The following is a 26,075-nucleotide window of genomic DNA, read 5'->3' as shown; positions in this document are numbered from 1 at the left end:
TGTATATTGGAGACGATAATAATTCTAATGCAACGAAATTATAGCTTCATTTTGTGATATGGATTTTAATAATCTTTAAAAGCTTGAAGGACTTAATTCTTGCTTCTCAAGAAATTTAGGAATTATTGAAATATTTAGTAGAGTATAAAATAATATTCAATTTTGTGTAGTAGCTGCAGTATTTCTTCAAGTTCTTGCTCTGTATTTCTGCCTCTAAAAAACAAATTTCTTCTATCAGATATGCAATCGTTTCAACTACTCGTCATGCATGTTACAATTAAGGATTGAACCGTCAATTCTAAGACAACCTAACCTCAAGAAACAAAACTGTGATAGACCCAGTTCCGCACGAATGCAACTCACGTTTCCATATAAAACATAATTCATAGTAGAAAGTGCATTTACAAAAACATAAACCTCACGATTTTGTTTTAATAGAAAGAGGTAATGTTTTCGATCCCAAAATGTTATCTAACACTGACTAATGATCTCTTTTGAATTGCAAAGCGAATAAATTATCGGCTGTTTGGTTTTTAAAAGTTGTTTAAATTTCGAGCTACTTATATTTATTATTCAAAAACGATGATTTTACCACGGATAATATAATACATACTATTTTTTACGTAAGTCGGACATAAAAAATATTGTCTAGATTCTTATTTTTTAACCTTACTTGCAATTCATTCTAGATCCTTTCGGTGATACCTAGTAATATTTTTCAAGGCCTTTGATTTGAATCTATTTCATTTTTTCTTTTAATTATTTGTATCAAATTTTACCGATTTGTAAATCAATTTCAATTGCTTATGTTTTTGTTCGTTAATATACTTAGGTACTAGTAGTAGCAGGTAAAATCAATTCACTTTTTACGCGATAGATTAACGACGGAAAAACAAAGCAACTGACAAAAAGTCTAACGTGATTGATTACTTTTTTACGGCTTCAGAGTGTATTTCTTTATTTTGTACTATCTTATCCTGCTGTATATTCTCCTTATTTAATTTTTTAATATAAGGTACTTATATATTATAATGTGTAATATTATATACTTAGAAAAATGCTAATTCTTATGTTTTAAGCATGTTTAACCCAGATGGTTAGGCCCTTCGCTCATGGAGCTACTCAAAAAGAACTACTCAAATTACTAACGAGTTGCCTGAGCGTTACAGCCCATACATGTTCTATGGAGATTCGCACACGACGCGACTAGTTACTAACTGGTCGGTAACGCGTTAGCAACCAATCACGCGCGACGCGTCGTGCCGGTCTCAACGCTACTGGTTTCCCGAGTTTCTTTGTTTTTGATGATAAAAATGAACGAGCAAATAACAGAAGTGACTGAAACCTTATAACTTGAGTAGCGTTGTATGCGAGATACAATTTGTAACTGGTTTGTAATCGTAATTACTGATTAGTTCAGTCATTTTTGAGTAGCTCCATGAGCGAAGGGCCTTAAACTATATGTATTCGAGTTGCCATTACCATTTGCCGTCACAATGTTTTTAAACAAAGCTCAAATGTGGCTTCATATAAAACAACGGGATAGTACGTGGGCTGAAACAGCAATTACTGTGATCAATGTGGATTATAGTAATTGATTTATATTCGTTTGACATACACGGACAATGATCTCTGTGATGTAGCAACACAAAGATTCTATACAGGAACATAAGCGTATTTAGCATTCTAGGTATGCCTAGCTGCATTTTTATTGCCGTCGTCGTATTATTCATATCTAAAGTCCAAACATCATACTCATGTGAGGTGTAAAGCACTTTTTGTTACTGGAAACTTTTAACCTTAAATCCCTGGAATTGATAAAGAACATGAGAACACGAAACTAAATAACTAGCAAGTTTAATTTTCTCCAATTTTGCGTTTTAGGATAGGAGAGATGTAATGATAAAAGTCTATTTCCATATCTAGTCTAGATTATTAAGACCAATGTGCAACCGTTAGCCATATTTACTTTTATTTCTTTTAACTTGTTTTGCAAGTGTCTTTGAGGATATTACGCCTACTACTCAGTCACTGTTCTACTTCACGACCAACGATTCTACACAAAAGGCTAAACTACATTTGCATTTAGGTGACCAACATGAAAGGAGATACGTAGGTGTCAAACGTAGAGCTGTATCATTGAAAATCTGTTTGGTTCGCGAAGGCTTTTCTGAAATTTTGAAATATTTATATGATCGTCGTTCACCATAATTTTAATAAGGATTTGGTTTCTTATGAGCCTCGAATTTGTAACCGTTTAGAATGTTATAAATTGAAATGAAATTTAGACTAGAATCTAACAAAATAGTCAATTTAGCAATGGAAACATCTTGAGTAAGACCAACGCAGTCTTAATTATTGAGGAAATAGTTCAGAACTTTTTCTTTCTGGGATTTCCTCGTCGCAAATATGAAATAAAGATAAGTTTACTTGTTTTATATCACGCTATACAATTAGTTAATGTCAAGGAAATACGTGAGTATACAATATGTAGTTGTATATGAAATTCTTTCACGCGATGTATTCGAGATATTATTTGAACAATATTTTGTCAATGTGCTGGTCACACTTATGTATAATCGCCAAAATCGGTATTGACCCCAATTATGAAATTTGGAGCGTAACAAAATGTGTTTCCTTTCTATGGAGCGGATTTTATCGGCTATTCGCTAGTTTATCTCTTCGGTTATGACTTATCAGTTATGAAAGTAATGCTAAGAACCATATAGTGTAAGTACCTACTTTCCTAAAAATATGTATCTTCAGTTTTTTCCTAAGCTTTAACAAATAAAGTAGCGTTTATGGATCGTTTAAATCTTATCTATGGGAGGAATATTAATATGATTATTGCTGTAAACAAAATATAGGTATTAAATTTAATTAACTAAGTATGTATTTATTTATTAATCACTTATTTGATATTTCTGAACGTATTAAAACGATTTGGTTTAAATTTTTTTCTATGAAACAACGTAAGTAAATAAAGAAAAATTATACATAATCGAAAACAAATAATCCATACGTAATTGAATCTAATTTTAAATGCCAAATAGGGAACTTGTATACTATACCCACTTATAACTTTCTCGCACGATCACGAGCACAATGCAATTCCACTTTATTTGCCAAGTTCTATACACGTGTACAAATCTGGTGTATAATACAATATGAACACTAATATTTGTTCTCCAACATAGATTTGTAAGGAATATAGTATTATGTCCGTCAAACACATTTTTATTTGTAGATCCATTGTTGTACATTACTATACAAGGCGTAATCATTGTTTACGTGCACAATATTTGTAACAAAAATGATATCATTCAATTAAATTAAATTTATTTATTTTCTCATCACAATTAGCAAAGTCTCATTCAAAGCAAATAGTTTACTTTGCAATTAGATTTAAATAATACGTACTTAGGTAAAAATTAAATTAAAATATCGTATGGTCTTATGAGGGCAAATCTAGGAAAGTGTCCCCGAAAACCACTCCCTAATTCACATTAAACCTTTCTTGACTATAAATTCTAAGACACCTAAACAAAAAAAACAACTTTTCTTTCCTGAAACACTCCAATTATGTGACCTACTCGTACACCCTTACACACATGAGTAACACTTGGTGACTCTAATAAGCAGTCGTAACTCGTATTTACATACGTTTTCTTTTACTGGGTCAGTCTTCACTACAATGTATACTGTGTAGTGTATTATTATGGTTTAGTAATACGTAGAAATATTATTTTTCACAGAAAATAACTAAAAGAAATACGAATAGTTGAAAGTCGTAACAAAAGTATTTCTCTTTTATACTCATTTGGCGACCAGTAATTAGTCTTTTGTTGAAATTAATGAAAAACGTGCTTTTCGGAACAAAAGACTAGTAAACAATGGTGGCAGCCAAAACCTTGGGCTTTCAGCTTCCTCCATAATCGTGTCAAATTGAAGTTTTATAGTTTGGCATCGATAAATTTTATAGAACGACACAGTTTTGTAAAACCTAATGACGATCATTGTTACAGCTATGAATATATCGATTTACTGTCTCCTTGGTCTGAATGCTAGTGCGTTGGCGTTACAACCAGAAGATTATGACTTCGATTTTCATAAAGAAACTAAAAAAGTGATCTAATAAATAGGAACTTCAACTTTTTCGCTTGCCGTAACCTGTGCCGTAACTTTATAAACTAAAATTTATTCCCCATGTCTAAAATCGGATTTTTTATTTCGAAAAATACAGACGCTGATTTGCAACTCCGCAATAATTACGGCAACAATTTGTCGTCACCATTATTCAGTTGAAAATGTAATGAACACCCGGACAATTTCAGTAGCCATCTACTTTTAAATTACCGTCGCAATAATGACCATTACACCATTCTAATAAGAGTCATATCTCTTCAATGCAATTATTGCGACTCGTTAATCTATTGCCTATTGTACTGTCATTGTGGCTTAACGCCGCAAAACAGAGTAAAAAACGAAACAATACAGCAATTCACGTAAGTAAGTGCTACTACCGATTTCTGTGGGAACTCTATACAACACTTTCTTCTGTATCTTTTGATAAGATTGTGTTGTATATTTAAAAGTACAGGTAAACATTAAACTGTCAGAAAATTCCTCAAAACATTTCTCTTATTCATCAGACAAGAAAGGTTTTAGGCACTCGGTTTGTAGGAATTGTGTAATAACAATTTAGCTTTAGTCAGAAAATAGAAGTACTAAAATATTCAATGTGTTTAAAAAGAAATCAGAAAACAGAAGTACCTACTAAAATATTCAATGTGTTTAAATAAAAATATACCTGCTCACATAGATAAAACTATCATTAGGTAGCTACTCTCCATCGACACTCACGTTTGAGGAAATTAAACGTGTTTTTTAAAACATAAACTTAATGTTTAAGATAGATATATGATGTTATCTTCGATATTGATATCCTTGTTATCTGAAAAAAGGCTTTTGTCACATAGGGTAAATGTGGTAACACTCCAATCTAATTATACTCATATTTTAAGTGACTTCTTGTAATTTGTTCAATTTAAAATATTATGCAGTTAGCGCTGCAATTATTTGCTAGGATAACAGGTGAAAAATAGGCCAGCTTTTGAAACATCTCTCCTTTTGTAAATCCTAGGTTTAAAATTAAACGAAATAGGTATGTTTCTTATTCATGTACTTAATAACAAGAATATTAAAACAAGCAGATTTTTTGTCTAGCTTCGTGTGAAACTTTTGGGCGCTATTTGCCATCTTCAGGTCATAGACACGGACTTATTATACTTATTTTAAGGGATATCATAGTTTACAACGTATACATATAACATTCTACTAGCCACTTATAACTTTTGGATTTGTCATATTATATTGTCTGTAAGTTGAATGACTAAGATAGGCTATCACTCTATCAATTACTTAAATTTTTGATATATATCGTCAAAAAAAGTTTTTCTATATATATTAAGAAAGAAGTTACCTCCCGCTTTCAATAATTATGTTCAATAGTAGTAAATATGCCTTTGATATCATTTATTGTATAGATATTTCTTAACAGTAATAAAATAAAATAGATGATGCCTCAACTTGGCTTACGATCATGCAACCGTAGCGAGATAATAATCGCTTATTGTAATTGACGAGTAATGAAAATAATACTATAACCCTGTGGTAATACAAGGTTACATACCATTATAGCTTATGAACTCAACTCTATTCTATGAAAATACCTATAATATTAAATCACAAAAGCAATCAAGACAATGCGAGTGTCACAAAACAACAAATTAATTAATATCGCCTAAGAATATCGCTATTAATACGTCAACTCAAAATATAATTCGAATATTAGATTAGGATTATAATGAAGTTAATTATTTAAGTGATTTGGAAAACTTTGAGTTATTTACAAACTGCGTAAAAAAACAAACCTTACCTTATATGAATTGAATACTGTCATACATAGACGATATTTCATGGGGTATTGTATGATGCATAAACACAATAATTATAAAGTAGGTGTACGAATGAAAAACATTACAAAATTGCTGCTTATCTAATAAAATTATGTTAAAGGTTGAAATTAACATAAGACCGATATGAATACGGATGTAGTTAGGAATCGGAGCTTGCCTTCGAAAGTGCCATTCTATTATTATAAGTGCAGATAACCTTTAAATCCTACACATTGCTCTTTATTAGGTTTCACTGTGAGTTACCTTTTGCTTTTTTCAATTAGAAATTATAAATACAATATTTTTATCTTTTCCTGAGGAATATTCGAGATACCTATATACAATTTAGCTCGAGTAGTATATATTTCCCCAAATTATTACATACTCTACATTTTAATCGATACTCAAATTCGGATTAGTATTTAGTTGTTCTGGATGTTTCTCAAACAGATGTTTAATTACCTTTTGATTGGTGACTCAATTCAACACGATCGGATAATAATTAATCGAATCCGGCGAAATCCTGAACATGAATATGAAAGTTAAAGAGGTAAAAGCACTATCTTTCCAATTTCACAGTAAAATATAAAGAAAGTGTCATACAAGCTATCGATTTACCGTGAACGGTTAATATCTCAAAGAGTCGCGAAATGCATTCAAAACGTTGCCTACTTAAAGGAAAGGAGCCTCACCGTTATGGCTTTAACTAGCAATAAATACTTTCCGTGCTTCATATTTATTCAGTTTAACTAAATAACGGATTATCAATATATGAAGGAAATTCAAACTAGTCGCTTAAACATGTTAATAATTGTTCATGTACATAGAGTTTCGTGTCAGAATAAATTATTGTGTGTGTAAATATAGTAGTGTACGTTTTTCACCAGTTTTTCCATTTCTTGTGTATCTTCCTGGATAAAAAAATGACTCTTTACATTTGTTAAAAGTCTTAAATCGTAAAGTATGGACATTTTCCATCAAACATAACTCATAAGTCATAAGTCATATTGGTACAAGTATGGTTCTGGAATCTGGATAAGGTACTGGTTATTCAATCTGCGAAGCTTATGCCTGACTCCTGAGTTTAGTAATTCTAGACTATGATAACTAATTTCTATGTTGCACCTGTTTTATCTAGACACAGATATATTAACGGAAGTCGATAATTAAGTATGAAACTAGGTGTAACATTTATTTCGCACGTAATACGACATCACGCAAACCATCTAATTGTCGTTGGAAATTGTAACTTCTTGGATGGGTTTTTGTAATTTATGACGTGAATTTCGTATTACAAGTACATACATATTCTGTAAGATGATTTCTGCAACAATTGTAGAGTAGATGATAGTATCCAAATAGAAAGCACGTCTTCCACGCCCACGCCATTACAATTCAGAAAAAAAAATTTTTTCGTCGTAGAGCAACAGTTATCTTCATTCATTTATACATTTTTAAATTATACAAATTCTTTGCATGTATTAGAAGTACCTATTATTTTAGTATTTTCATTTGACTTTATTAAAAAAAAAATTGCAGGGGAAGTTCTATAAGAAATTGTGAAGTTAATTTGCCACATTGAAACGTAACCGACTTAATCCTATCATAATAAATTATGTTCATTCAAATTTTCAGCATTTCTAGTGTACTATTTTCACTTTCCTATAAGCAATTGCTACGCTTTTACATTTAAATACATAGTGTTGCCTTGATCAAACGTAATATACATAACATAGCAAAAATGTAGAGCTTAGTTTGTGTATGCTCATAATAGAAAAATTATGTTTTCGACAACATACTAAAAAAATATTTCTAAACGTTTTCAGTAGGTAGTTAATAACATTGTCACGTAGGTACAACATAAAAAATAAAATAAACATTTTGCAGCCTTAAAAAACGCTTCTACGTGCTAGAAAGAAAACCTCCAAAGCGAGTCGTGCCACGATTATATTGAAATTATGTAATTGTGCAATAATGTGTTAATGAAAGCAACAAAGTATAAGCTGTGACAAAATATCATGTCCATGCAAACAGATGTACGGTCGTTTATTAAATTGTGTTCACCCCTGGCCCGAATGCCTTGCCTCGAAGTGCGCAGGTCAAGATCGTTTCTTATGCAAATTGCAAGTGCTTTTTACGATAATAAATAAGTACCTCCAACGGCTTGATGACCGAGAAGGACACTTAATTGGTAACTGTATTGCTGATCTGTATTCTTGTTTAATAATATTGGCTTGAACTCTATTAATTTCATAAAAAGCAACTATTTTATTGATGGTAATATAAAAAGAAATTCTGAGAAAAAATATTACAACTATGAGCAGCTTTCTTAGTAGAAAGTTTTTCTTTTAAAAATTCTATTGGTACTTGGTAGGTATCCTATTTATCATTGCTTCATAAGTTACCTAGTAATGATATTGTAGTGCTGTAAAATCTTTGTAATGACTTAAATAAAAAAAGTGAAAAATCGAAAGTCTTGAGTTCTAGAATGAGCGAGGTATGAACAGAAGTAGAGCGATTATTGTCTTCTAAAATTATGCAAAGTGGTTACATAATATGCGTCTAACTTAAAAATTTATTTGCTCTTGTATGATTTAATTAAGGCCAAGTTTACACTTGCATTGGCGTGCTAAGAATGTGAAAAGCGTTCTGTATTTTTGACACAGATATCTTGTTATTCTATACATGCTTTCATTACTAAAAGAGAGCAAGCGGACGATTAATACACACTTAAATATACCGACCACTGAATTATGTCGGCTGTCTTTATGTTAATAAAAGTTTTTCCAAACGCTCATTACTCACGTGACAAGAAGACATTTCGTTGATTAGCAAAATTATGATATGTCAGACCAAGGTGACATAATGGCACAAATATTTTAAAACCCGTTCGGTATTCGGGAGTATCTTGTGTGACCCAAAAATGTTTTGTGTTCAACGAAAGTAACAAACGCACGTGTCACTTTCTCCTGGGGGTGTCTATTTCGGTAATTCATAATTAGTTCAGCTATTGAAAAACTTGACAACATTCTCTGAGCGTCTTGTAAACTAATGAGATATTATTATCATTCTTCAGCTGATGTTGTAACGCCACTTCACATGGCCTATTTAATGTGACATAATGTTTCTATTAAGAAGCTTTTAATTAAAATATTACATAAAATATCTGTAGGTAAATGTTTTATCAGAAGAATAAATGTTTGACCTAAATTATTATTAAACATTTAATCTTAATCCTACTCGCTTCGTTTTTAATACGATTAATGCTTCACAATATTGAAATAACGCTACAATAACATAGTCATTTTAAATGAGATCAACTTTGAAAAACTACAAAAGCTATTACAGCTGTGTATTGTTTCATCTCAATGATTATCTGACGTCAAACTGTAGATAAAAATAAAGTTTTAATCTCATAGTTAACGTAAACTTTGCTTTAGAGATTCATGTACCTGATTTATATATACATTTTATTTGCGTACGTAAACATTTTATAAAGGGCTGTTGAAAACTCTAAACTCTTTAAAGTATACGTAGGGCTTTGCGTAAAGCTTTTTAAAACTTAGTTTCATATTTCTCCTAAAAATAGTTTTTATAAAAAAAATTATGAATTATGTGTAACGAAGTGTTTTTATGACGATAAACTCGTCATCATTGCTCTCATACGTATCTAATATCTAATATAATATATTATAAAGGCGAAAGTTTGTAAGGATGTATGGATGTTTGTTACTCTTTCACGTAAAAACTACTGAACCGATTACAATGAAATTTAGCACACATATAGAGGGTAACTTGGATTAACACATAGGATAGGTTTTATCCCGGAAATCCCACGGGAACGGGAACTATGCGGGTTTTCCTTTGAAAACGCGGGCGAAGCCGCAGGCGGAAATCTAGTATGATAATAAAATCTTTTGATAATGAATTGGCCGAGTGTGATCTATATATTTCGTTGATGCATTTCATTATAAGTTACTAGCGGTCCGCCCCGGCTTCGCTAGTGGTACATATTTCGCAATAAAAAGTAGCCTTTGTCCTTTCTCGGGTATGAAAATATCTCCATACCAAATTTCATGCAAATTGGTTCAGTAGTTTAGGCGTGATTGAGTAACAGACAGACAGAAAGAGTTACTTTCGCATTTATAATATTAGTATGGATAACGGAAGACTTTTCAATCTATTATAGTATCCATTACTATTATACTATCTATGACTACTGAATTTAAAATAAGCATTGAGCATTAATAATCCTACAGCATTTTTTCTATATTATCCAGAAAACAGATTATATGCTTTTGATAATTTGTTACCACTGGAAACATGTTATAATATAATAATAACCTACCCAAAAATTGTATCATTGTTACCATATTAAACAATTATTACAGGAAATTCGTGGTCGATTTTAAATATTATGTCCTCAAGTATGATAATGATACAATCGCAAATTGAAAACATTGCGAAGTAAAAGGCGATGCAGCAGCAGATGGGCTTTTGTCTAAACAATTGGTAGTAGTATTGTTGATATCTTTAAAGTGTGCGAAAGAACTTGTGGTCTTGGCCTGTCCCTGAAAATCGTTGAATCGCCTACACCGATTTCATGATTCATTGAACATCAAAGAGTTTACACTTCACTGCGCAATCGATTGCCTCCTGTATTTATACCTACTAGAAAAAGTATAACAAGTCATTATTGTAATAAAATCTGCATTAAACGAATCACGATTTTAGTATAATAATTGAATAATCGATACAGTTGAAATATACAATTAACATTTTTTTTGCATACTTATCATTTTTAAATGGAATATTTGCAATTTATAAACTAATTTTTAATAAAATAGAAGCGTTATCTCAGAAAACCTATATCATTGTCATTGATACAATATGATGATTGCCTCAATCTGCAGAAATCGTCCGCGTCGGCGTCTCACACTTGTCGGACACATTGTGCAGCATTATTGTGAATTTTTATATGTGAGAGTTCGCGATTACCAGTATTAATGTTATTTCGTAGGTGTATGTTTGTCAGATAATCATGTATTTGAATTCAAATAATAATTAATTATAAGAATATATTATAACAACAACTGCACAATGGATTTAACCAACAGCTATAACCATTACAAAACCCCTGAATGTTGTAACCAAAGATAAAATTAATTGCACAAAACACAACAGATTATTTTAATTAAAATTGCTTAACTATAAAGTTCTTCAATTGAATTCATTTTATAAGCAGTGATCCGTATATTATTACCTAGTATTCAATAATTAATTAAGTATATAGTTTTAGGTAACTGGCAAATTGAGCTTTTGGGTCGCCTGTAGAAAAGCTATCAACATGAACATTTCCAAAGTTATGTCTTTGCAAATGCCTCGTCAGCTTTAAAAGAACGGATATACGATAGAAAAAAGAAAGGAAATTACATAATATCATACCTACGCTCCTTAAAAACCCCATAAAATAAACCGTTTGTACATGGTTACACAAAAAAAAATCAGTTTATAATGTAGTAACTTCCAGTTTACTTAATTGAATATAAAATATGATGAAAACAAACCAAGATTTTTAAAAGTAATTTATTTCATTCTTTGTGTGTTGTGTTATTCACGTATTTATAGAATCAAGTCACGTATAGATGTCACAAAGCATTGTGGTTCATTGTTAACACGAGACATCGTTATACGGCAGAATAGTAAAAATTAAAATGATGCAAAAATATGAAAAAATGTTATTTTGTTGTGCTACGCATACCGTATTAAAGATAAGATTAATAATTACAGGAAGATAATAATATACCTACAAGTCCTACAACGTGATACAACGGAGATTGCAATAATTGTAAAAATGACATGTTTTGTGTAACGTTTGTAAGAATAAATAGTTTCGATTTTTTTTTAATTGAAGCCTACAGAGTATTCCGTATTTCAAGATAAAAATTTTCCAATTAATCGTTTAACCAAGAATTGATTAATTAAGATAACTGCACTGGGCAAATTGCTAATTATTACCAAGTTTGGTAGCGAGTTCTATTTACCGATAAAGAAAGCCTGTTTTTATACCCTTAAAAGTTATCTCGATTTCAGTTTTACTATTTACGTTTCTTATCCCTAGTTTTTATCCACTACCTGACGAGACAGTAAAATTATGTATATGGATAGTAAACATAGGAAAGTCTATGTCCAGTTTGCTAACGATTATACCGGTTCAAGCTTCTTGATTCAGAAAAAGTTTTCATCAAAAAGTAGCCTTGGATTAAAATAACGAACTATTCGTAGTGAAACCTTTATAACTCAAAATGTAAGTTAATCAACCAAATTATACCTTTATGTCCATGTATAACTGTAAAGGACGAGCACACGCAGGCGGTAACGGGGCTCCCCGCGCAGCGGCTCCACGTGTATGAGGCGGAATATTAACGCTGCACGTGGAAGAGAGGCGCACCGCGGTTTCGACGAGGCGCACCGCGGTTTCGCCTATCGCGCTGTACTCAGTACGCCACGTGCATTGCGTTTACACGTGGAGGAGGCGTGGCCTAGGCGGCACATACAAGACAGCCGCCGCCGCTTTTGGATGCCGCCGCCGCTTTTGAGTCTCGCCGCTTTTGTATGCCGCCGCCGCTTTGAGTCTCGCCGCCTTTTGGATGCCGCCGCCGCTTTGTGCCTCGCCGCCGGGCGGCCGCTTTGAATCTCCCCGCCGGCGACGCATATAAATAGCCCGAATTTTCAAATGGAGTTCAGTTCGAGCAAGTGCTTATTACAGACAAGTAGTTAATAAGTAATAGTGATTAGGAATTGTAATTGTAAAGAGAAAATATATGTACTTATGTATGTCGAAGGAAGGGTTTTATTTCGACCACGAACCCCAAAAATTATACAGTCCACAACAACGTGTGGTCCTTCGATCGCCGGATAACAACGTGTGACCCTTCGATCGCCGGATAACAACGTGTGATCCAACGAGCGCCGGATACTTCAAGGAAGAAACGCTGCACGTGGAAGACCAGATCCTGCCGAAGAGAGGTACGCATCGGCAACGAGCTGACCTTCGAGGGACGAATATCGGCAAACCGGTAACGTTGGTACTAGCCTGCTGGTGTTTTTGATCGTCACCAGGCGAGTCAGGTACCTACCGACGGGGCCGCGCTGTTGGTACTAGTCCAATAAGGTGAGTCGTAAGGTTTTTTACGGGCAGACACGGGCCGCCAGTGGTGACCTAGTGGTACGCGCCGGGAATCAGGGGTGCTGGTCAGCGGAACGAGTCTGCCAGTATAAGCCTGCGGTGCGTCACCTCTTTAGGCATGGTGGTAACCCGCAGCCAGGGTGACGCTGTGGAAGTTGAAGACCGGAGCCAGGAGACAGAGCGTGTGCGGCAAGAACGAATGCGGCGGCTGGTGCTGGACCCGTTAGCATCGCCATCTGACGCACGCTTGACGTCAGCCACAGAAACAATGGAGATCCCGCCGCAACCGCGACGGCATTCGCCAGCGAGATCCGCTAGATCGGTGCGGTCGTCGGCGAGTACGGCGCGGCGGATTAAGGCGGCGGAATTAGAAGCGGCAGAGCGACTCGCCGCTATCCAGAGAAAAGAACTACAAATTGAGAAAGAACTAATAAATAAACGCTTACAGTTCGAGGTGTCCGCCATACAGGAAGACGAGGACCTGCCGGAAGATATCGTCACCGCGACAGAAGAACGAAACAAGGTGGACGAGTGGCTCCAGTCACATCCTGTGCCGAAGGATGACAGACACCAGCGATCCGAACAAAGAAGAGGAAGATCGCCGACGCCGACCAGACGAACAGGAATAGAGCAGCTGGCGGCGTCCCTAGAGAAGATGGCGCGACCGCGCCTACGCCACGCGGACCTTCCTATATTTTCAGGTGCGATCGAAGAGTGGCTGCCGTTCCGAGCAGCCTACCGGGACACAAGCAGCATGTACCAAGTGTCCGACGCAGAAAACATCCAGCGGCTGCGTACATGCCTGAAGGGGGAAGCAAGGGACGCCGTGGCAGCGCTGCTTCACACTGCTTCATCGCCTGAAGCAGTCATGAAAACCTTGGAGCAGTGCTTCGGGAGGCCCGAGATAATTATCGACAGGGCCATGGAGGACCTGAGGAAGCTGCCGCGACCTGGAGCAGCGGCCAAGGACATCAACAGCTTCGCTGTGAAGGTACAGAACGTGGTATGCATACTTCAAACCATAGATAGGAAAGGATATTTATACAATCCTATGCTAGCAAGGGAGATATTGGACAAACTAAGTCCGCACCTGCGGTCCAGATGGTGCGACTATGCATATTCACAGGAAGGTACGGCAGATCCGGAAATTGTGGTGCTGTCCCGCTTCCTGATGAGAGAGGCGGACCAGGCGCTCCGCTACACATACGCGCCGACGAGCAGCACTGCGCCAGCGCGCAGAGACACCACGGCAGCAGCGGCAGCAGCGGCAGTGCGACCTGCTCCACCAAGAAGGAAGTCGGCAGTATACGCCATAGTTTCCAGCAGTGGTGATGAAGAGGAGAAGAAAGAAGAGAAGAAAGAAGAGAAGAAAGAAGACTTCTGCCTATGCTGCGGGCGCGACCACACCATGGTTGCCTGCCCGCGCTACGCCAAGCTGTCGGTGGATGAGCGGTGGGCGCTGGTGAGGGAAAAGGGCGCCTGCTTCAAGTGCGCCACGAAGAAACATCGGCGCATCTACTGTCGAGCGAAACCATGCGGCGTGAACCAGTGCCGCCGCCCGCATCATTCATCACTGCACGACGTAAGAAGAGAAGAGCCTGCTGCGTCGACCGAAGAAACCGTCATGGCGGTTGCTGACCGCGCAACCGCACCGCCCCGCGCCGTCCTGCTGAAGATGTGTCCAGTTACCGTCGTCGGCCCACGGGGGGAGGTATCGACGCACGCACTGCTCGATGAGGGCTCCACCATCACCCTCATTGATGAGGACCTGGCGCAACAGATCGGCGCCGAAGGTCCCGCCACGCCGCTCCGCATCCACGGGGCGAACATGGAGCAGATTGAAGAAGGAAGTCGACTGGTGACGGTGCAGCTGCGGGGGCAGAGCGACGGGACACTACACGACCTGCGCGCCCGCACAATGAAGAAGCTACAGTTGCATCAGCAGTCCATCCCGGGTTCCCTGCTTCGGTACAGACACCTGCGCGACATACCGGAACATGAGGTATGTTACGAACAAGCACGCGCGGGTGTCCTGGTGGGTACCGACCACTGGGAGCATATCGTGACAAGAGAACTTCGGACGGGCGGCGCCGACGAACCTGCCGCCTCCAAGACAAATCTCGGCTGGGTGATACATGGAACAACGCCGCGTCGAATGATCGTCGAAAGGGACTGCGTGCTTCACGTCCGAGAACAGCAGCAAGCGGACCTACGGCTGCACGACCTGGTGGTGAGCTACGCCGACGCAGAGGAAGCCAGACAAGCAATCGCAGAAATACGGACGGTGCACGCGGCGGCAGGCTTCAAGCTACGGGGATGGAACGCCAGCGACAGGAGCGTGCTGAGGGACGTGCCACGAGAACTGCACGCCAGCACACCAACGCAGCTGGGAGGAGCGCAGCCAGCCCCGAAGATCCTCGGGCTAATTTGGGACGCCGAGCAAGACGCGCTAGGGTTCAACACAGCGATGAACAGGGTACCGGTGGAGGTGCGAGATCGCAAGCGCCCGCCAACCAAGCGCGAAGCATTAAGTGCGGTAATGTCAATTTATGACCCACTAGGCCTCTTAAGTTATTTCACCATCCGTGCTAAAATCATATTGCAGAGCCTGTGGCGCCTCCAGATTTCATGGGACGAACCGATACCTGAAGAAGAGGGCGAACAGTTTGCGGGCTGGCTGGCGCAGCTGGAAACGGTCGGCGCGCTACGTTTGCCGCGATGCTACGCAACGGACAACGTCAAAGACATCGAGCTGCACGTGCTATGCGACGCCAGTGAACAAGCGTATGCAGCCGTGGCGTACTGGCGTATGCGGCGAACGGACGGCAGCATACAAGTGAAACTCGTCTCGGCGAAAGCAAAGGTGGCACCACGGCGCGCGCAGACAATCCCGCGCCTAGAGCTGCAGGCGGCGGTGATCGGCGCCAGACTCGCCGATCAGATAAGAAGAGAGCACAGGTATGACATATCTCGTACTTGGTTTTGGACAGACTCATCGACGGTGGTGCACTGGGTGCGCAACGATGCAAAGAGATACACGCCGTTCGTCGCGCATCGCCTAGGTGAGATTGGAGAACTAACACAAAGGGAAGAGTGGCGGTGGCTGCCGACTCATGAAAACGTTGCCGACGACGCCACCCGCCTAAGTTTCACCACGGGACATGATCGATGGTTCCAGGGTCCAGAATTCCTGACAAAGACGGAGAACCAGTGGCCCACGGAGAAGGAACTTCGAGAAACAACGGACGAGGCTGATGTACTGCATGTAAGCGAGCTGCCACGGAAGATGGAATGGCTGCCGGATCCAGAGCGCTTCTCCAAATTCCGCACACTGGTGGGAGCAACAGCAAGGGTGCTCGCATTCATCGACATACGCATCAGACACACGGCGACGAGACTAGAATGTCGCCACCTGGAGCAAGCCGAACGACTGCTGGTGCAGCGCGCACAGAACGACAGCTTTGGAGAAGACATAAAGCGAATCAAGGACGCGCGCCCCATCAGCAGATCCAGTAGACTGTACAAATTGGACCCGGTAATGGAAGACGGCGTGCTGAGAGTAAGGGGCCGCATAAACGCAGCCACGGCACCCGACACAATGAAGAAGCCGGTAATCCTCGACGGCCGGCACAGAATAACCAGACTAATAGTGTTACAGGAACATTGTGCCGCCGGACACGCCAACCGCGAGCGCGTCACCAACGACCTGAGACAGCGCTACTGGGTCATCCACCTGCGGCCTACAGTGCGCGCTGTGGAGAAGAACTGCGCGCTGTGCCGAGTACGCCGAGCAATGCCGCAGGTCCCAGCCAAAGGGGACTTGCCGCGCGCTCGCCTCGACCCGTTCCATCGACCCTTCACCAACTGCGGGGTCGACTACTTCGGGCCAATGATGGTCAAGATCGGACGAAGAAGAGAGAAGAGATGGGGCGCGCTGTTCACATGCCTGACATCGCGCGCCGTGCACCTGGAGCTCGTCGCGTCTCTGTCAACGGACTCAGCCATCATGGCGCTGAGAAGGATGGCAGCGCGCAGAGGGTGGCCTCGTCTGATGTATTCGGACAACGGAACGAACTTCAGGGGTGCTGATCAAGAACTGAAGAAGGCGTACAACGAGTGGGCGCCGGCGCTACAAGAAGAAGCGCTGCGCCACCGGATGGAGTGGCGCTACATACCGCCGGGTGCGCCGCATCAAGGCGGTGCATGGGAGCGGCTGGTGCGGTCGGTGAAAACCGCGCTCGGCGCGACACTACGGGAGAAGGCGCCGCCAGAAGAGGTGCTGCGGACTCTACTCACCGAGGCGGAGTTCGCGGTGAACGCGAGGCCGCTGACTCACGTGAGCGTGAGCCCAGACGACCCCGAAGCCCTCACGCCCAACCACTTCCTGTTGGGCTCCTCAACGGGACTGCCGACGACGGGGCCGTGCGACGAAGCAGACCGACGGACCTGGCGCGCCAGCCAGGCGCTCGCCGACCACTTCTGGCGCAGATGGATCAAGGAGTACCTACCGACGCTCGTGCCACGGGGGGAGGCGCGAAAGGACACGCGACGCCTCGAGGAAGGTGACGTGGTCATCATCGTGGACCACGTCTTGCCGCGCAACACATGGCCCATGGGGGTCGTGGTGCGCGTTCACGCCGGGCCGGACGACGCTGTGCGGGTAGCCGAAGTGAAGACCAAGAGCGGGATCTTCAGACGCCCCGTCAGCAAGCTCGTCGTGATGAAGGAGGCTACGCAAGCTACGCCGGGGGGAGGACTGTAAAGGACGAGCACACGCAGGCGGTAACGGGGCTCCCCGCGCAGCGGCTCCACGTGTATTTTTTTTTTTTATTTTTTTTTTTTTTTTTTTTTTTTTTTTTTTTTTTTTTTTTTTTTATTAAATAAGGTTGCTAATTAAAATAGCACCTTATACAAATTACAATCTAGCCTACAAGACTAATAAGTAATTTTATGTTAACCTAAATTTCTAAATAACTTATTCTAAGAGAGTGTCCATTGTCACTTGCTTAGTGTCTGTTAAGGGGAAGTAAGTCACTTTGCTCGTGTGCTTTGGTATACAGGTAATTGTCACTGTTCACTTTTCACTTATCACTACACTAACTCAAAAGGTTTAGTCCTTTTTAGTCTTCGCACTAGGTCCGTGGTATCAAGGAGCTGGATAGCCTCAACATTCACGTGATGATGAAGTCGATGTTGATGAGCTTCTGCATGTTTTTGAACAATTTTGTCCACGGTGTCCACTTTTAGGTCACGGTGGAGGTCACCATTACGGATGTACCAGGGGGCATTTACAATGTCTCTCAGTACTTTATTTTGGAAACGTTGTATTATGTTAATGTTGCTTTTTTTGGTACAGCCCCACAGCTGAATACCATACGTCCATACTGGCATGAGGACTTGTTTGTATATGAGAAGCTTATTATGTATCGACAACTGGGAGTATCTTCCAAGAAGCCAATACAATTTCTTATAGCGCAAGCCTAATTCTTCTCGCTTCTTCTTGACGTGAGCCTTCCAGCGTAGCTTAGCGTCAAGCGTCATACCAAGGTATTTCGCCGTGTTAGCATAAGGTATTTGTTGGCCATTAAGGAGTATCGGGACAATCTGTGTTCTTTTGTTTGTAAAATTTATGTGAACGGATTTTGATTCGTTCAATCTTATCCGCCATTTCCGAGTCCATTCATAGACCTGGTTCACAGCTTCTTGGACTTTATCTCCTGCTTCCTGGTAAGTGATGCCTGTGGCCATGATAGCAGTGTCGTCAGCAAATGTTGCAGTAATGTTTTTTTCTAATACTGGGATGTCACACGTGTACAAAAGGTATAGGATGGGACCTAAAACACTTCCTTGTGGCACACCAGCTCGTATTTCCTTGAGGTCCGAGAAGGCATCGTCTTGTCGAACTCTAAAGACTCGATTGGTTATATACGATTCTAAGATATCTGAAATTTGTTTTGGTAGCATTGTTCTTATTTTATGAATGAGACCTTTGTGCCAAACCTTATCAAAAGCCTGTGCGACATCTAAAAACACTGCTGAACAGACTTTCTTTTCTTCAAACGCTTTTTCGATGACATTTGTTAATCTGTGAACTTGATCTATTGTGGAGTGTTTCTTTCTAAATCCAAATTGGTGTTCTGGAATTATTTTCTTCTCATCAAGTATTGGCATGATCCGTTTAAGTAACAGTTTTTCAAAAAGTTTTGATACTATTGGTAGCAACGAGATCGGTCGATATGATGTTACATCGTTTGGCGGTTTTCCTGGCTTTAATATCATAATAACTTCAGCAACTTTCCACAAATTAGGCACATATTTCAACCTAAATGCAGCGTTAAAGAGTGTTGTTAATTTGATTAAAGCTTTGCGAGGCAAATTATGCATTATTTCGCCTGTGATTAAGTCAAACCCCGGGGATTTTTTTGGGTTAATACTAAACTTAATTTCGTTGGAGATTTCTTTGGGTGTTACAGACTTTATTTGTAATTCTTCATTAAGGTTTTGATCTTCAGGTAGTTCATTTGCGTCATCATCATATGGCTTAAAGATATTTTCCAGATGTTGCGCAAATCTTTTAGCTTTTTGTTCATTGTGGATAGCCCATTTTCCATTTTCTTCCTTAATTGGTGGAATATGCAGAACGGGTCTATTCATATGTTTCGTAGCTTTCCAGAGTGAGTAGTCTGTGCAGCGATCGTTAGTCAGTTTTTTGAGATATGACGTCATATTAGCGTCATTTAGTTTTTGTATCTCTCTTTGTAGCTGTTTTGTGAGATTATTTAGTAGCTTTTTATCACCAGGAAAACGAGTTTGGTGCCACCGGTTTCTCTGTTTTCTCTTTTCACGTAAAAGTTCGATAATGTTCTTCGGGTAGACTGCTCCCCTGTGACAAGGGTGACTATCTGGTGTGTTTCTCCATGCTGCTTGTTGTATGTCTACCATAAATTTTTCGACTTCAATGTCAAGTTGTTCTGGATTTTTTAATGGTATATTAAGTTTTATATGTGTGTCCAAGTCGATTCTAAAACTGTTCCAGTCTGTTTTCTTATTTACTAATCTTAGGTTATTATTCTTATTTATAATATTTATACATAATTTAAGAATTATGGGCGAGTGGTCTGAACTCATATCGTTCATACTCTTTATATCTAAATAGTTAGATGATATATTTTTATATATAAAGAAATCCAATAGGTCGGGTATTTTGTTTGGATCTGTAGGCCAATAGGTTGGTATGCCCGTAGATGCAAAGTTACAGTTCATATATTTCATGGCACTTAGAAGTTCTTTGCCTTTAGGTGTAATCAACCTGGAGCCCCAATGGGTATGTTTGGCGTTAAAGTCACCACCAACAATAAATCTGTCGCCAAAACTCTTGAGAAGACTAACGTATTTCTCTTTATTAAAAGATTCTCTCGGTGGGAAATACAAGGCTGATATAGATACAGGACCACGTTTGGTTTCAACGCATACTGTTACGGCCTGTACTTCTTGTTCTTCGATTTTACTTATTTCATAGTGCTTCAACTTTTCTTTTATTATCACTGCACTTCCACCTCTAGCTGTATTATTTGGGTGAAGTGCAAGATATACTTTGTAACCTTTAAATTTAATGTATGATTGTTTGGTGAAGTGTGTTTCCGATACTAAGCACACGTCAATATTTTCTATTTCAAGGACAATTTGTAATTCATTGTGGTGTTTAAGAAGCCCATTGGCATTCCATTCCATTATGCTAAGTATTTGAGTCATTTTTTGGCAGTAGATGTAGCATTTCTATTGCTACTTTCCAGTTTCCTTAGTCTCTCGTCAAATGTGGACATAAGGCTTAAAATTTGGTTGAGTTTTCCTTCAACGCTGTCTTTCATTTGGTTGCTTCCTTTCGTCTGGTTACCACTCGCGATTTGTGCAAAAGTGATGTGCTTACTTACTTGCCTGCTTTCTTTCACAGCTGGAATCACTTTTGTATCTGCTGTTTTCCGCTGATTTGGGATATTTAGTTTTTTTGTCGCTTTATTTTTAAGCGCCTGCATTTCTTTTGCTACCATGCATCCTCTATAGTTCGCAGGATGTGGAGCGCCACAATGCACACACTTTGGCTTTTCTTCTGCTGGCTTTTTACAATCTTTAGTTAGATGTTTACCAGTGCACTTTACACATCTTGGATCCTTGGAGCAATATTTTTGGGTGTGCCCGTAGGCTTGACATCTTTTACACTGAGGAACTAATTTAGAGGTTTTCAAGGGATGGATTTCCACCCTGCATCCTAATATAGACGTTATCTCATAGATTTTGTTTATTTCCTCTCCGTTATTAAAGGTAAGCATGAACATATTGAGAGGTGTCTTGTCCTTCCACCTCAGCTTGTTTACTGCCTCCTCAACTTTGAAGCCTTTTCTTTTCAGGTCTTCTACAATTCTATCTGGGTTGCATGTATGGTGCAATTTCTTAGCTATAACTCGTATTGGTCTTAATTGTTTGTTTTCATAGGAATGCCAATGAAAGCCATCGGCAGTCAAAAACTCTGTGATGGTCCGATATACTGTTTCATTTTCAGTATTAATTTTTACGGTTTCTCCGTGCATAATTTTAATTGTAAAGCCGCCCCCTGGCGACTTTTCTAAGAGGAGATCAAAGAACGATTGGTAGTTCCTGATGTCATCTACTATTATAGGTGGAGGAAGTGGCACCTTTTTGGGTTTTACTTTCTCCTTACTTTCCTCATTTCGCTCTTCTTTATCGGAGATATGAGTGGGTGAAGTGTTCAATTTGCGTTTTTTCCTGCTCTTGGTTCTAATCCACTCCGTTTCTTTGGCAAGTTCTTCTTCATCAGTGCTGTATTCTACATGGGAAGAACACTTCTTTTCAATTTCTTTTTTCTCTGGAATTTCCGTTTCCACTGGAGTCAAAGAGTTCAATTTTTGTTGAAGAAGTTTTACTTGTTCTTCCAGATGCCTTACGTGGGTTTGAAGATTTTCACGTACATTTTTCTCTTCGGAATAGTACTTGTACAACAGATGTTCAGTTTCAGTTCTTAAGTTTATTTTTGATTTATCGGTATTCATGGTTATTTATTTTAGCGAACGAATCTTACTTCGCCTTAACAATTGTTTTTGCTATCAGAGCGCAATAACTAGGTCATTGCGGCCGGCCGCAGCGACGGCGTTGTTGTGATGTGTTAGCACTTTTTAGTAGCTCGAGCGAGACGTCTACTCTCAGCAAGATCAAACAAACACTGACCACGTGTATGAGGCGGAATATTAACGCTGCACGTGGAAGAGAGGCGCACCGCGGTTTCGACGAGGCGCACCGCGGTTTCGCCTATCGCGCTGTACTCAGTACGCCACGTGCATTGCGTTTACACGTGGAGGAGGCGTGGCCTAGGCGGCACATACAAGACAGCCGCCGCCGCTTTTGGATGCCGCCGCCGCTTTTGAGTCTCGCCGCTTTTGTATGCCGCCGCCGCTTTGAGTCTCGCCGCCTTTTGGATGCCGCCGCCGCTTTGTGCCTCGCCGCCGGGCGGCCGCTTTGAATCTCCCCGCCGGCGACGCATATAAATAGCCCGAATTTTCAAATGGAGTTCAGTTCGAGCAAGTGCTTATTACAGACAAGTAGTTAATAAGTAATAGTGATTAGGAATTGTAATTGTAAAGAGAAAATATATGTACTTATGTATGTCGAAGGAAGGGTTTTATTTCGACCACGAACCCCAAAAATTATACAGTCCACAACATATAACATAACATCGCAATTACGAAAAGTTTAAGTTAGTTACAAAATGGAATGCAACTATTACGTAAAGAGAGATATAATTGTAGTTATTATCATCACTTCTATTAAATGCTTCATAATATTATGATCTAATCAAAGTGTCCTTTCGTTAAATACAATGAAATTGCTGATCAATGAAAATGGCACAACTCCAAACACAATAGATTAATGTTTACTAACAGTGAGCAAACGAATGAAAATAAACGTATGTTTAAGACGTAACATTACATTTAAGTGACGGTAAAAACATTCTTATTGCTTTACTAGCTGTGAAATCAATATTTAAAATAAGAGCCGTTAAATATTTCTGGAATTAATTGCAATACTTTTAAAGGTTATGTTAAGAAATATTAAATCGTTGGAAGGGTCCTAGTAAAGAGTCTAGACATAAACCGGTTTAAGAACACTAGTGAAAGTGCATCTAATAATTATTATTATCGATGTGATCATATAACAGGTTATATTAAAGATTTACCCTTGAAAATATATATTGAAATGGTTCATTTGCATTCTCGTGCCGAGAAATATTTTAGTGCGTTATAAACAAGAGCAATATTGATCATACATTAAACACTTCGCTCATATCACAAATACCCTGCCAAAATAAACAGACGCCAAAAGCTATTTACTAGGTGTGACTCTAGAAGGTATTCCTAATTATATAATTGACGTCACGAATCATAAGGCCGTCTAGTGAAGCATCAGGTAGCCGGTAGCCGGTAGCTGATAGCCCGCATGTTAACATGCACACGCCAAACTGACGAAGTGCGCTCGAGTTGCGACATCACTTTCACTCGTTAACCGATGCCAATTTATTCAATCTAGGCCCCATTACCCACTGTTTTGGATCGACGACATCCACAGATTGCTTAGAATTGCTAGCAATATGTGGCGATGCTTTGTGATTTCCTGAATTCACAATTCCACAACAATCAAGCACAGGCTATGTAGGCGTCCTTCCTCATTGGGATAAGTACAAGATGATTGTATTTTATTCGCTAAACGAGACAAATTATTAGTATTCTCTCAGGTCATTAGGTACTGAAAGTGCATGCAATCTTTTTATAAAGCAAGAAGTCCTTTGTTTTTGTTTAAAGTGTTTTTATGTTGACCTCGCATTAAAATGTCATGGAAACACTGATTATGAAGAAAATCTGCGCAAAGGTGACAACTTAAAGTGACACCTATGCTTTACAATAAATTATTATATGATCAGGTAAAATATGGAAGATATAAGGTCCAATTTCAGGGACAGTACGTACCTGCATTGTGCAGATAGGGTTAACTATAGAATTAAAAAAATCCATCTTCATATATTATGGTTTTATAAGTTTTTCTTTGCCACATAATTCGCGATTATAACGTATTTTTTTATGTGAGACTGATATAAGTTTCTTGGTGAGACTCTACATAATTTGTTTCTTCAATAGAAATATCGATCGTATTATTTAATATATTGTATTTATTATACGATATGTTTAACCCTAAAAAATATAAAGGGCTATAAATCATTGCATTCATTTAAAAAATTTAATACATTCTAACATAACAGTGTTGTTAATTAGTTGCAACAATTAAATGAATGCTTGCCGGAATCAAATGCGTCCTTTACTTAAAAGGAAGTTACTTTAAAAGTGTTAATTAATCGGTACAGTAACTACGGTACTTTATTTAACCTTAATTTCCGTATGATTTTGAAACTTATTAACTAATTAGGTAATTACTATCACAAAGATTAAGCATTTTGTAAATAGTTCAACATATAACGTGCAAAAAATTATGATATAGAGCTGGTTTATGCATTGTGGATAAAACCTTAGATCATTAATTAATGTAATGATCTAAGGGATAAAACACACAATTCATAAAATTTAATGGTCATACAAAATAAATATGAAATCATGATTAGCAGCCAATTGGCCGGTAGTCAAACAATAGTCGAGTAAAGCGCGCAATTCCCTGGTTCAATGACAATGGCAAACAATGCTTGACGGATTCAAATGTGATTGTAGATCGTTATTATATCAATGGAGAAATCAGTGATGTGGGCGAAGCGACAGCAGCGAAACTACAGCAAAACGCATTTGGATACGATTTCATGTTTTTCGTACGTGCTTTGAATATATCGAACGTAAACATTTCCTTGCGAATAATTATTTTCCATTTTTACATTTCATATATACTTTTTCCAATAATCTATTATTTACCGCTAGAAATAGATTAAAGCCGCATGCATAAACGGTAAATTTTTATCCATATACGTATTGTGTTACTAATAAGAAAATGTAGAGCATAACATGTTTCTATTTTTATACCCGCTTATTGCAACAAGTTTTTCATGAAAAGTAAAATTTGCAATAGATAATGAATCATAATATTGTAGCACAATAAAACATCAGGAAACCTTTTGTAAACGAACCAGGTGTGGTATCTACTCTACAAATATAATTTTGCCGTTAGTAGCAAAAGGTTTTTACCTGTCTTTGTGTTTTGTCCGGCAGAATAACAGACAACTCGAAGGATCTGTTCTTTTTGTCCCTACTGCCGGAGCGCATAAGCTTCGTCGATGTGCGCGTGATGCTTTGTGCCTTCTCCGGCAACTTTAGCGCAACTATAGACATGCTGCGCGAAAGCCGCCGGCCCAGCTTGCGGGTCCTCAACGACATAGACCCGCTTAGCCCACGTTTACGGGCTTCTGGAGCCGGCGTGTTATCCTCCACCCCCACCCCTTCCTCACTAGCACCAGCCATCGCACTTTACACACTATCTCGATGTCAACAATCACATCTCCCGCAAAGTCACAAAACTTGAACACTTTTTAGCATGAGAAAGTTCAACTCTGACTCATCCTACAGATCCGTCTTTCGTTGCACTTTTCAATTGTTAATCCGCATCGTTACTACGAGAGGGCACGAATTCGACGGGTCCGGCTGATCATATGGTCACAGAGCCGGTTTGAAGCTGCGCCGACTGTCCACTGTGAGCGGTTAGTTCGACGGAAATTTAAAAACAATTTAACGATTCGAAATAAATTTAAATGTAAAGTTACGTTGATCGGTTTCGTATATATATCGGTAAAGTAGGGCGCGTTATCACTGTGGTGAGGACAGAGCGCGACGTGCGCGCGGTTGTTCGCAATCTCAATGACTAGAGGCGGC

General features: G+C 39.2%; 1 protein-coding gene across 1 annotated transcript in view; it reads right to left on the bottom strand.

Moving 5' to 3' along the window:
• The window catches only part of LOC149901220 (uncharacterized), a 117,722-nt gene extending 91,647 nt beyond the window's left edge, over positions 1–26,075 (bottom strand). The window contains exon 1 of the mRNA XM_090111757.1: positions 25,395–26,075. Coding sequence (XP_089967883.1) covers positions 25,395–25,667 — 273 coding nt within the window. The 5' untranslated portion in view covers positions 25,668–26,075. The remainder of the gene's footprint in view (positions 1–25,394) is intronic.

This window comes from Colias eurytheme, chromosome 17 (genome assembly GCF_061535395.1).
Source record: "Colias eurytheme isolate Ceu_HAF_F1 chromosome 17, ilColEury1 Martin Lab GWU primary, whole genome shotgun sequence".
In the NCBI taxonomy this organism is placed as follows: Eukaryota; Metazoa; Arthropoda; class Insecta; order Lepidoptera; family Pieridae; genus Colias; species Colias eurytheme.
The sequence above is the reverse complement of the archived record's forward strand: the minus strand, read 5'-3'. Positions and strand labels throughout refer to the sequence as shown.